The sequence below is a fragment of the Scyliorhinus torazame genome, chromosome 16 (genome assembly GCF_047496885.1).
Source record: "Scyliorhinus torazame isolate Kashiwa2021f chromosome 16, sScyTor2.1, whole genome shotgun sequence".
NCBI classification, from domain to species: domain Eukaryota; kingdom Metazoa; phylum Chordata; class Chondrichthyes; order Carcharhiniformes; family Scyliorhinidae; genus Scyliorhinus; species Scyliorhinus torazame.
Genome location: NC_092722.1, coordinates 172,067,639 through 172,079,817, shown reverse-complemented (window position 1 = coordinate 172,079,817; position 12,179 = coordinate 172,067,639). Strand labels below are relative to the sequence as shown.

The window sequence follows — 12,179 nt, the reverse complement described above, 5'->3', positions numbered from 1 at the left end:
CCCCAGAACCGAGCCGGCTCTCACCCCCAGAACCGAGCCGGCTACTCACCCCCAGAACCGAGCCGGCTCTCACCCCCAGAAAGCCGAGCCGGCTCTCACCCCCCAGAACCGAGCCGGCTCTCACCCCCAGAAGCCGAGCCGGCTCTCACCCCCCAGAACCGAGCCGGCTCTCACCCCCAGAACCGAGCCGGCTCTCACCCCCAGAACCGAGCCGGCTCTCACCCCCAGAGGACCGAGCCGGCTCTCACACCCCAACCCCCAGAGCCGTGCCGGCTCTCACAGCCCCCAGAGCCGTGCCGGCTCTCACAGCCCCCAGAGCCGAGCCGGCTCTCTCTCCCCCCCAGAGGGCGAGCGGCTCTCACACCCCTACCCCAGAACCGAGCCGGCTCTCACACCCTACCCCAGAGCCGAGCCGGCTCTCACACCCCTACCCCCAGAACCGAGCCGGCTCTCACACCCCTACCCCAGAACCGAGCTGGCTCTCACCCCCCACCCCCCCCTCGAACCAAGCCGGATCTCGCACCCCCCCCCCCCCACCCCCCCCCCAGAGCCGAGCCGGCTCTCTCACCCCCAGAGCCGAGCCGGCTCTCTCACCCCCCAGAGCCGAGCCGGCTCTCTCACCCCCCAGAGCCGAGCCGGCTCTCTCACCCCCAGAGCCGAGCCGGCTCTCTCACCCCCAGAGCCGAGCCGGCTCTCTCACCCCCAGAAGCCCGAGCCGGCTCTCTCACCCCCAGAGCCGAGCCCGGCTCTCTCACCCCCCAGAGCCGAGCCGGCTCTCTCACCCCCAGAGCCGAGCCGGCTCTCTCACCCCCAGAGCCCGAGCCGGCTCTCTCACCCCCCAGAGCCGAGCCGGCTCTCTCACCCACAGAGCCGAGCCGGCTCTCTCACCCCCAGAGCCGAGCCGGATCTCTCACCCCCAGAGCCGAGCCGGCTCTCTCACCCCAGAGCCGAGCCGGCTCTCTCACCCCCAGAGCCGAGCCGGCTCTCTCACCCCCAGAGCCGAGCCGGCTCTCTCACCCCCAGAGCCGAGCCGGCTCTCTCACCCCCAGGCCGAGCCGGCTCTCTCACCCCAGAGCCGAGCCGGCTCTCTCACCCCCAGAGCCGAGCCGGCTCTCTCACCCCCAGAGCCGAGCCGGCTCTCTCACCCCAGAGCCGAGCCGGCTCTCTCACCCCCAGAGCGAGCCGGCTCTCTCACCCCCAGAGCCGAGCCGGCTCTCTCACCCCCAGAGCCGAGCCGGCTCTCTCACCCCCCAGAGCCGAGCCGGCTCTCTCACCCCCAGAGCCGAGCCGGCTCTCTCACCCCCAGTAGCCGAGCCGGCTCTCTCACCCCCAGAGCCGAGCCGGCTCTCTCACCCCCAGAGCCGAGCCGGCTCTCTCACCCCAGAGCCGAGCCGGCTCTCTCACCCCCCAGAGCCGAGCCGGCTCTCTCACCCCCAGAGCCGAGCCGGCTCTCTCACCCCCAGAGCCGAGCCGGCTCTCTCACCCCCAGAGCCGAGCCGGCTCTCTCACCCCCAGAGCCGAGCCGGCTCTCTCAACCCCCAGAGCCGAGCCGGCTCTCTCACCCCCAGAGCCGAGCGGCTCTCTCACCCCCAGAGCCGAGCGGCTCTCTCACCCCCCAGAGCCGAGCCGGCTCTCACCCCAGAGCCGAGCCGGCTCTCTCACCCCCAGAGCCGAGCCGGCTCTCTCACCCCCAGAGCCGAGCCGGCTCTCTCACCCCCAGAGCCGAGCCGCTCTCTCACCCCAGAGCCGAGCCGGCTCTCTCACCCCCAGAGCCGAGCCGGCTCTCTCACCCCCAGAGCCGAGCCGGCTCTCTCACCCCCAGAGCCGAGCCGGCTCTCTCACCCCCCAGAGCCGAGCCGGCTCTCTCACCCCCAGAGCCGAGCCGGCTCTCTCACCCCCAGAGCCGAGCCGGCTCTCTCACCCCCAGAGCCGAGCCGGCTCTCTCCCCCAGAGCCGAGCCGGCTCTCTCACCCCAGAGCCGAGCCGGCTCTCTCTCACCCCCAGAGCCGAGCCGGCTCTCTCACCCCCAGAGCCGAGCCGGCTCTCTCACCCCCAGAGCCGAGCCGGCTCTCTCACCCCAGAGCCGAGCCGGCTCTCTCACCCCCCAGAGCCGAGCCGGCTCTCCTCACCCCCAGAGCCGAGCCGGCTCTCCTCACCCCAGAGCCGAGCCGGCTCTCTCACCCCCCAGAGCCGAGCCGGCTCTCTCACCCCAGAGCCGAGCCGGCTCTCTCACCCCCAGAGCCGAGCCGGCTCTCTCACCCCCAGAGCCGAGCCGGCTCTCTCACCCCCAGAGCCGAGCCGGCTCTCACCCCTCACCCCCAGAGCCGAGCCGGCTCTCACCCCCCACCCCCCCCTCGAACCAAGCCGGATCTCGCACCCCCCCCCCCCCCCCCCCCCCAGAACCGAGCCGCTCTCTCACCCCCCCAGAGCCGAGCGGCTCTCTCACCCCCAGAGCCGAGCCGGCTCTCTCACCCCCAGAGCCGAGCCGGCTCTCTCACCCCCAAGAGCCGAGCCGGCTCTCTCACCCCAGAGCCGAGCCGCTCTCTCACCCCCAGAGCCGAGCCGGCTCTCTCACCCCCAGAGCCGAGCCGGCTCTCTCACCCCCAGAGCCGAGCCGGCTCTCTCACCCCCCAGAGCCGAGCCGGCTCTCTCACCCCCCAGAGCCGAGCCGGCTCTCTCACCCCCCAGAGCCGAGCCGGCTCTCTCACCCCCAGAGCCGAGCCGGCTCTCTCACCCCAGAGCCGAGCCGGCTCTCTCACCCCCAGAGCCGAGCCGGCTCTCTCACCCCCAGAGCCGAGCCGGCTCTCTCACCCACAGAGCCGAGCCGGCTCTCTCACCCCCAGAGCCGAGCCGGATCTCTCACCCCCAGAGCCGAGCCGGCTCTCTCACCCCCCAGAGCCGAGCCGGCTCTCCTCACCCCCCAGAGCCGAGCCCTCTCTCACCCCCAGAGCCGACCGAGCCGGCTCTCTCACCCCCAGAGCCGAGCCGGCTCTCTCACCCCCAGAGCCGAGCCGGCTCTCTCACCCCCAGAGCCGAGCCGGCTCTCTCACCCCCAGAGCCGAGCCGGCTCTCTCACCCCCAGAGCCGAGCCGGCTCTCTCACCCCCAGAGCCGAGCCGGCTCTCTCACCCCCAGAGCCGAGCCGGCTCTCTCACCCCCAGAGCCGAGCCGGCTCTCTCACCCCCAGAGCCGAGCCGGCTCTCTCACCCCCAGAGCCGAGCCGGCTCTCTCACCCCCAGAGCCGAGCCGGCTCTCTCACCCCCAGAGCCGAGCCGGCTCTCTCACCCCCAGAGCCGAGCCGGCTCTCTCACCCCCAGAGCCGAGCCGGCTCTCTCACCCCCAGAGCCGAGCCGGCTCTCTCACCCCCAGAGCCGAGCCGGCTCTCTCACCCCCAGAGCCGAGCCGGCTCTCTCACCCCCAGAGCCGAGCCGGCTCTCTCACCCCCAGAGCCGAGCCGGCTCTCTCACCCCCAGAGCCGAGCCGGCTCTCTCACCCCCAGAGCCGAGCCGGCTCTCTCACCCCCAGAGCCGAGCCGGCTCTCTCACCCCCAGAGCCGAGCCGGCTCTCTCACCCCCAGAGCCGAGCCGGCTCTCTCACCCCCAGAGCCGAGCCGGCTCTCTCACCCCCAGAGCCGAGCCGGCTCTCTCACCCCCAGAGCCGAGCCGGCTCTCTCACCCCCAGAGCCGAGCCGGCTCTCTCACCCCCAGAGCCGAGCCGGCTCTCACAGCCCACAGAGCCGAGCCGGCTCTCACACCCCCCCCCCCCCCCCCCCCCCACCCCAGAGCAGAGCCGATTCACACCCCTCTTGCCCCAGAGCCGAGCTGACTCTTTGGTTGCTACGCTCTCCGCTTCATTGTCTGCTGGAATCGGATGATTCCAGAAGAATTGTGCAGCAGTGTTGGGCCAGTAAATCATTGACGTTGACGCTGCTTAGGGGATTTGGCCCATAGTCTGTCCACATTGTTCCTACCTAAATGAATTGCTCCACAGTTCTCTGCATTGAATTTCACCTGCGACTTGTCCACACATTCCATCGACCTGTGTCCTTTTGAATTTCTACGCTACCCACCTCGCAGTTGACAATTTTGTGCCCTGTGCACTAAAGTGACGTCATTCACATCTTTCAGAAAGAGCATGGGTCCCAAAACTGACCCCTGGGGAGCTCCACTATAAATCTTCCTCCAGTCTGAAACATGTCCATTAATCATTGCTCTGTTGTTCCTGACTCTTTTAATCCATGAGCAAAACTTTGCCCACATGTCTCTCTCTTTGTAAGTCCCTGGACATCACATCAACCATTTTGCTGTCATCAACCCTCTATGTTACTTCATCAAAACACTGCAGTAAGTTGGTTCAACAAAGTTGAGCCTTCAATTCATGCTGGCTTTCCTCAATTGGTCCACATTTGTCCAAGTGACAATTTTGTCTTGAACTATTGTTTCCAGAAGTTTTCTCGCCACCAAGGTTAAACTGACTGATCTGTAGTTGCTGGGCTTATCTTTACACCCTTTTTTGAACAAAGGTGTAGTACAATTTTCCAGTCGTGCTTAGACTCCGATGGTGCCAGAAGACTGGAAAATGATGGTCACTGTCTCCATAATTTCCACTCACTTCCTTCAGTAACCTTGGATGCATTCCATTTGGTCCTGGTGACTTATGAACATAATTTGTTTTGTTTTAAGTGATATTTGTAATTTTTAGCACTTTGATCTGTTTTATTTATTTATTTATTTTGAAAAGCATATAAACTACTGTCTAAAAACTGGAACATTTGTTCTGTTTTTCACAGGTCCATATGAAAACAGGACCGTATTTGAAACTTTGGATATTGGCTGGCAGTTGCTCCGAATATTCCCCAAGGAAATGCTGAAACGTATCCCTCAAAGTACACTGGCAGAATTCTACCCAAGAGATGCTGCTAAACATCAGTGAACTTCCAGATTCAAGAGTGGATGATTTTTTTTCAAGCTTCATAAAGAGTACATTTAGTATTGAAACATTCTATACTTAACACACTCCAGAAACTGTTTATAATCGATCCATGTTTTTGTATTGTAAAGGTAGAAAGATATATACAGATCAAAGTATTATATTGAAATCCACAAAATATTATTTGAAAAAAAAATTTCTGTGAGCAGGCGGTGGCAATTGCAGAAATGTGTTTACAGCAATTAAAATCATTTGTTTACATTCTCTACCAGTGTGTGAATAAAACAATTAGATTTATTATCTGTACCCATTAGATAGGAGATCAAAAGTAAAACCAAGAAACTGGATTTTGAAAGATTTAATGTAACCAGCTGTCAAGCCTAATTTATCTTAATTGGGGAATTGCTAGAATTTTTCAGAATTAGGAAATGTCATATTCTATTGTCGTACAACTTATTCCCAAGCACATAAAGAAATTCGCAACTGTGTTTAAAGTATGTTTGCCGACATGAATAGCGTTGTTCAAAAGTAATTAACTGTGTGGAAAATATTTTGATATAAGGCACTGTATAAATATTTTGGTCAATTATGGAGAAAATTAATGAATTTAAACAAGTAGATCTGCTTTAACTATGTCCTGCATTTTCTAATGTTCTAAACATAAGAAATTAGGTTGCTTAAACTTCTGTATTTATGGTTATAATAGTGGTGAAAAATAGTGAATAAAATATATGGTATGGAGATGCATACATTTAAGTGGAATATTGTAAGGGTGATTGACTTTAATCAAGATTTTTGTCTACTAATTTTGACCTTTGTAGGAAGACCAGTTAATCTGAGTATCAAATTTTTGATCTGTTTACATCAGACACGATAAATGTTTCACTTGAGTTTTCATTCCTTCTCACTAATTGTTATTTTCAAAACAGCTTTTACTTATTGACTCTCATCTATAAATGTATCAAACTACTGATTATTTCCACATAAACATTTTGTTTTGGAAATTAGCATGTAGAAGACTGAATGTGTGTACGCTGTTGTTTTGTTCCATATATTTGTGCAATTGAAATTGACCTGAAATAAAGTTAGAAATGGAAAAGCTAGACTTGTAAATGCTTATAATAATTCTTATTAGTATCGCAAGTAATCTCATCAGAAAATTTAAAATTTTGCTACAGTGCAATACTTTTTTTTTAGTAGGTACAATATAAAACAGTGAACAAATTTACTACTGTTGATCAAGATTGTTACAACTTTTTTTAAAAATATATTTTATTGAAAATTTTTCGATCACAATTTTTTCCCCTTACACATCAAACATAACAAAAAAGAAAATTTAACAGTGAACAAATGGCTAATCAACATGGTAAACTAATCATTTAACATAAACTAAAACTTTCCACCACCCCTCCCCGCGCCCCCCCCACCTGGGTTGCTGCTGCTGGTCATCTGTCTTCCCTCTAACGTTCCCCTACATAGTCGAGGAATGGCTGCCACCGCCTGGTGAACCCTTGAGCCGATCCTCTCAGCGCAAACTTCATCTGCTCCAGTTTTATGAACCCCGCCATATCGTTTATCCAGGCCTCCAGTCCGGGGGGTTTCGCTTCCTTCCACATGAGTAAAATCCTACGCCGGGCTACTAGGGACGCAAAGGCCACAACGTCGGCCTCTTTCGCCTCCTGCACTCCCGGCTCATCCGCAACTCCAAATAGAGCTAGCCCCCAGCCTGGTTTGACCCGGACCTTCACCACCTTCGAGATCACTCCCGTCACTCCCTTCCAATACCCCTCCAGTGCCGGGCACGACCAAAACATATGTGCGTGGTTTGCCGGGCTTCCGCCGCACCTCCCACACTTGTCCTCCACTCCAAAGAACCTGCTCAATCTTTCTCCCGTTAGGTGTGCTCTATGTAGCACCTTGAATTGAATCAGGCTAAGCCTGGCGCACGAGGAAGAGGAATTTACCCTGCTTAGGGCATCAGCCCACATACCCTCCTCTATCTCCTCCCCTAGCTCTTCTTCCCACTTTCCTTTTAACTCACCCACCAGCTCCTTTCCCTCATCTCTCGGTATATCTCTGACACCTTGCCCTCTCCGACCCACACCCCCGAAAGCACTCTGTCCTGGATCCCCTGTGCCGGGAGCAGCGGAAATTCCCTCACCTGTTGTCTTGTGAACGCCCTCACCTGCATATATCTAAGGAAGTTTCCCCGAGGCAACTTATACTTTTCCTCCAATGCTCCCAAGCTCGCAAACGTCCCATCTATAAATAAATCTCCCACCCTCCTAATTCCCATCTGGTGCCAGCTCTGAAATCCTCCATCCATCCTTCCTGGGGCAAACCTGTGGTTGTTCCTGATTGGGGACCCCACCAGGGCTCCCCGCGCACCTCTCTGTCGCCTCCATTGTCCCCAAATATTCAATGTTGCCGCCACCACTGGGTTCGTGGTAAACTTTTTTGGTGAGAGCGGTAGCGGCGCCGTCACCAGCGCCACTAGGCTCGTCCCTTTACAGGACTTTCCAGTCTTCCACGCCGCTCCCTCTCCCTCCATCATCCATTTACGAATCATCGCCACATTGGCGGCCCAATAGTAGTCGCCCAAATTCTGTAGCGCCAATCCTCCTCTGTCTCTGCTACGTTGTAGGAACCCCCTCCTTACCCTCGGGACTTTCCCTGCCCACACGAAGCTCATGATGGTCCTGTCTTTTTTTAAAAAAGGTCTTAGTGATTAGTATAGGGAGACATTGAAATACAAATAAGAACCTCGGGAGGACCATCATCTTAATTGCCTGCACTCTGCCCGCCAACGACAGAGGCTGCATGTCCCACCTCTTGAAGTCCTCCTCCATTTGTTCTACCAATCGTGTCAAATTAAGTCTGTGTAAGGTTCCCCAGCTCCTAGCGATCTGAATCCCCAGGTATCGGAAGTTTCTTTCCACTTTCCTTAGAGGCAGGCCTTCTATCTCTCTACTCTGGTCCCCAGGGTGTATCACGAATAGTTCACTCTTCCCCATGTTAAGCCTATATCCCGAGAAATCTCCGAACTCCCTCAATATCTGCATGACCTCTGTCATCCCCCCCCACTGGGTCCGTCACATACAACAGTAGGTCATCTGCGTATAGCGACACTCGGTGTTCTTCTCCCCCTCTAATCACCCCTCTCCATTTCCTGGAGTCTCTCAGCGCCATGGCCAGAGGTTCAATTGCCAACGCAAACAACAATGGAGATAGCGGGCATCCCTGTCTTGTTCCCCTGTATAATCGGAAATACTCCGATCTTTGCCGACCCGTGACCACACTTGCCGTTGGGGCCCCATAAAGGAGTTTGACCCAGCTAATAAACCCATTCCCGAACCCAAACCTCCTTAGCACCTCCCATAAGTACTCCCACTCCACCCCACTCAAATGCCTTCTCTGCATCCATTGCCGCCACTATCTCTGCCTCCCCCTCCACTGGGGGCATCATTATCACCCCTAATAGTCGTCGCACGTTGACATTCAGTTGTCTCCCCTTTACGAACCCTGTCTGGTCTTCGTGCACCACCCCCGGGACACAGTCCTCTATCCTCGATGCCAGTACCTTTGCCAGCAATTTGGCGTCCACATTCAATAATGAAATAGGTCTATAGGACACGCACTGCAACGGATCTTTATCCCGCTTCAGAATTAGCGATATCATCGCCTCCGACATTGTCGGGGGTAAAGTCCCTCCTTCCCTGGCCTCATTAAACGTCCTCACCAACAGCGGGGCCAACAAGTCCACGTACTTTCTATAAAATTCCACCGGGAACCCGTCTGGTCCCGGAGCCTTCCCTGCTTGCATATTCCCCAGCCCCTTAATAACCTCGTCCACCCCAATCGGTGCCCCCAGGCCTTCCACCTCCTGCTCCTCCACCCTTGGGAACCTCAATTGATCCAGGAACTGCCGCATCCCCTCCTCTCCCTCCGGGGGTTGGGACCTATACAGTCCTTCATAAAGGGTCTTGAACACCTCGTTTATCTTCCCTGCTCTCCGCACCGTAGCTCCCTTTTCGTCTCTAATTCCCCCCATCTCCCTCGCCGCTGTCCTCATTCGCAGCTGATGGGCCAGCAGGCGACTAGCCTTTTCCCCATATTCATACCTCCTCCCCTGTGCCTTCCTCCACAGCACCTCCGCCCTTCTGGTGGTCAAAAGGTCGAACTCCGTCTGGAGTCGTCTTCTCTCCCTGTACAGTCCCTCCTCCGGGGTCTCCGCAAATTCCCTGTCCACCCTTAAAATCTCCCCCAGTAATCTTTCCCTTTCCTTGGCCTCTGTTTTCCCTTTGTGGGCCCTAATGGAGATCAGCTCTCCTCTGACCACCGCTTTTAGTGCTTCCCATACCACTCCCACTCGGACCTCCCCGTCGTCATTGGCCTCCAGGTACCTCTCAATACATCCCCGCACTCTTCCACACACTCCCTCATCCGCCATCAATCCCACATCCAATCGCCAGAGTGCTCGCTGCTCCCTTTCCTCTCCTAGTTCCAGGTCCACCCAGTGTGGGGCATGGTCCGAAACCGCAATGGCTGAATACTCAGCTTCTTCCACCCTTGAGATCAACGACCTTCCCAGAACAAAAAAATCTATCCGGGAGTACACTTTATGGACATGGGAGAAGAAGGAGAACTCCCTGGCCCTCGGTCTAAGAAATCGCCATGGATCCACTCCCCTCATTTGGTCCATAAACCCCTTGAGCACCTTGGCCGCTGCTGGCCTTCTTCCGGTCTTCGATCTGGATCTACCTAACCCTGGGTCCAGCACGGTGTTGAAGTCCCCTCCCAATATCAAGTTTCCTACTCCAGGTCCGGTATACGACCCAACATCCGTCTCATAAATCCCGCATCGTCCCAATTCGGGGCATATACATTAACCAGCACGACCTCCATTCCCTCCAGCCTGCCACTCACCATTACATATCTACCTCCGCTATCTGCTACAATGCTCCTTGCCTCACATGCTACCCGTTTCCCCACCAATATGGCCACCCCTCTATTCTTTGCATCTAGTCCTGAGTGGAACACCTGTCCCACCCATCCTTTCCTTAACCTAACTTGGTCCGCCACCTTCAGGTGCGTCTCCTGGAGCATAGCCACATCTGCCCTTAGTCCTTTCAAGTGCGCGAGCACTCGGGCCCTTTTAATCGGTCCATTCAGGCCTCTCACGTTCCACGTGATCAGCCTCACTAGGGGGCTACCTGCCCCCTTCCCGTGTCGACTAGCCATCACCTTCTCTAGGCCAGTCCCGTATCCCGCCTCTGCGCTCCCACTCGCTCCCCAGGCGTCGCATTCCATCCCCGTCCACCCACTCTTTAGCCATTTCCTCTTTGATTTCCGCAGCAGCAACCCAGTTATCTCCCCCCCCCCCCCCCCGCTAGATCCCCTTCTAGCGTGATTGCTCCCCCATATTACTTCCGCAAGTCAGCTGACTTCAACTGACCCCGGCTACTCCTGCTCCCTCCTTGACCCCCCCGTGTGGGGAACTCCCATCTGCCTTGCGCCTGTCTTCCCGCCATTATCTTTCTGGCGCGGGAACATTCGAGCAAGAAGGTGGAAGAGAGATGCAAGAGAGGTTTTCAAAAATTTGGAAGTGTTTTGGTAGCTAATAAGGCAGTACTGTTTACACTGGCATGGAGACTGGCAGCCAGGAGATTAATTTTGAGATGATGTACAAAAGAACCAGAGGGAAGCTGGGAATTGTGTTGTGTGCAGCAAGTTGCGATGATTTCTAATGCACTGCAACAACAACTTATATTTATATAGCATCTTTAATATAACACATCCCACAGCGCTTCACGAGCAGTAAAAACAAAATATGGCACCCAGACACAAAGATGTTCAATCAGATGGCCGAAGAGGTGGATTTTAGTGGGGTGTCTCAAAAAGAGGAAAGTGGGGCAGAGAGGTTAAGAGGCGAAATTCCAGAGTTAGGACTGAGGCAGCTGAAGACATGGCAGAATTACTAAATCTGGGGATGCTCAGGAGGCCAGAATTAGATGAGTTACAGCTTTATTTGAGGGTTGTGGGGCTGGAGGAGGTTGCAGAGAATGGGAGGGAAAAGGCCAAGGAGAGATTCAAACATAAGGATGGGAATTCTAAAATCGACACGTTTGACCATGAGGAAATGCAAGTAGGTGATTGGGGATGTGTTGGCAAACAGAACTTGGTGCCAGTTAAGACTTGGGCAGCAGAGTGTTGGATGGATGGCCTCAAGTTTACTGTAGGCAGAATATGGATCATTCGCCAGGAGTGCTTTGGAATAATTAATAGCCTGAAAGGGTAATGGAAACAGATTGACTAGTAATTTTTGGAAGGAAATTGTAGATATACTTGGAAAATGAGAAAAAAGTGCAGTGCTATGGAAAAAGCAAGTGAGTGGAGGTAAGTCTTTCAATGAGCCCATACAGGCATAAGGGGAGTCCTGTAAATATGATTCTACCATTTTGGAAAATTGTGTGCGAGCAGACAGTTCCTGAGCTTAGTGGATTGATAGTGCTGTCATTCAAAAGAACTATCTGTAACCCGCTATGGATCATCCTGAAGATGCGAAAGGCTCTATTTGAATCCAAATACTTTCTTTACATTTGGGTGCAGATTCATAGATCATCGAATTTACAGTGCAGAAGGAGGCCATTTGGCCCATCGAGTCTACATGGCCCCTGAAAGAGCACCCCACCCAAGCCCATACCGCCACCTTATCCCCGTAACCCAGCAACCCCACCTACCTTTTGGGCCCTATAGGGCAATTTAGCGGGACCAATCCACCTAACCTGCACATCTTTGGACGGTGGGAGGAACCCAGAGGAAACCCATGCAGATTCCGTACAGTGACCCAAGCCAGGAACCGAGCCCCTGACGCTGTGCAGCAACAGTGCTAACCACTGTGCTACCGTACCACAGACTTGATCAGCTTAATGAAATATCACAAATTTAAACCCTTTAAATTTAAATGAAATATCACAAATTTAAACCCACGATGTGTGCCTCTGTTTTCCATTTTGACACATGGCCGCGGCAATTTGCTCACAATTTTACATCTACTCCACCGAAGTCTTAATATCAGTTTTGAAACTACGAGATTAGACTTCACCGCGCTTTGAGGCTTCAGATGGTTTACCACCAGACAGTATTGCACAAGTCTGACCTTTAAAAAGTCTAATTTGTTTTTAAAGTATGCACCAGTGTCTGTGTGTGTTCCCAGTGCGGAGGTGGGAACAACATTTTCCAAAGATTGCT

General features: G+C 54.7%; 1 protein-coding gene across 1 annotated transcript in view; it reads left to right on the top strand.

Moving 5' to 3' along the window:
* Positions 1–10,893: 10,893 nt before the first annotated feature.
* The window catches only part of shtn1 (shootin 1), a 139,658-nt gene continuing 138,372 nt past the window's right edge, over positions 10,894–12,179 (top strand). The window contains 1 exon segment of the mRNA XM_072477633.1: positions 10,894–11,222. Coding sequence (XP_072333734.1) covers positions 10,894–11,222 — 329 coding nt within the window.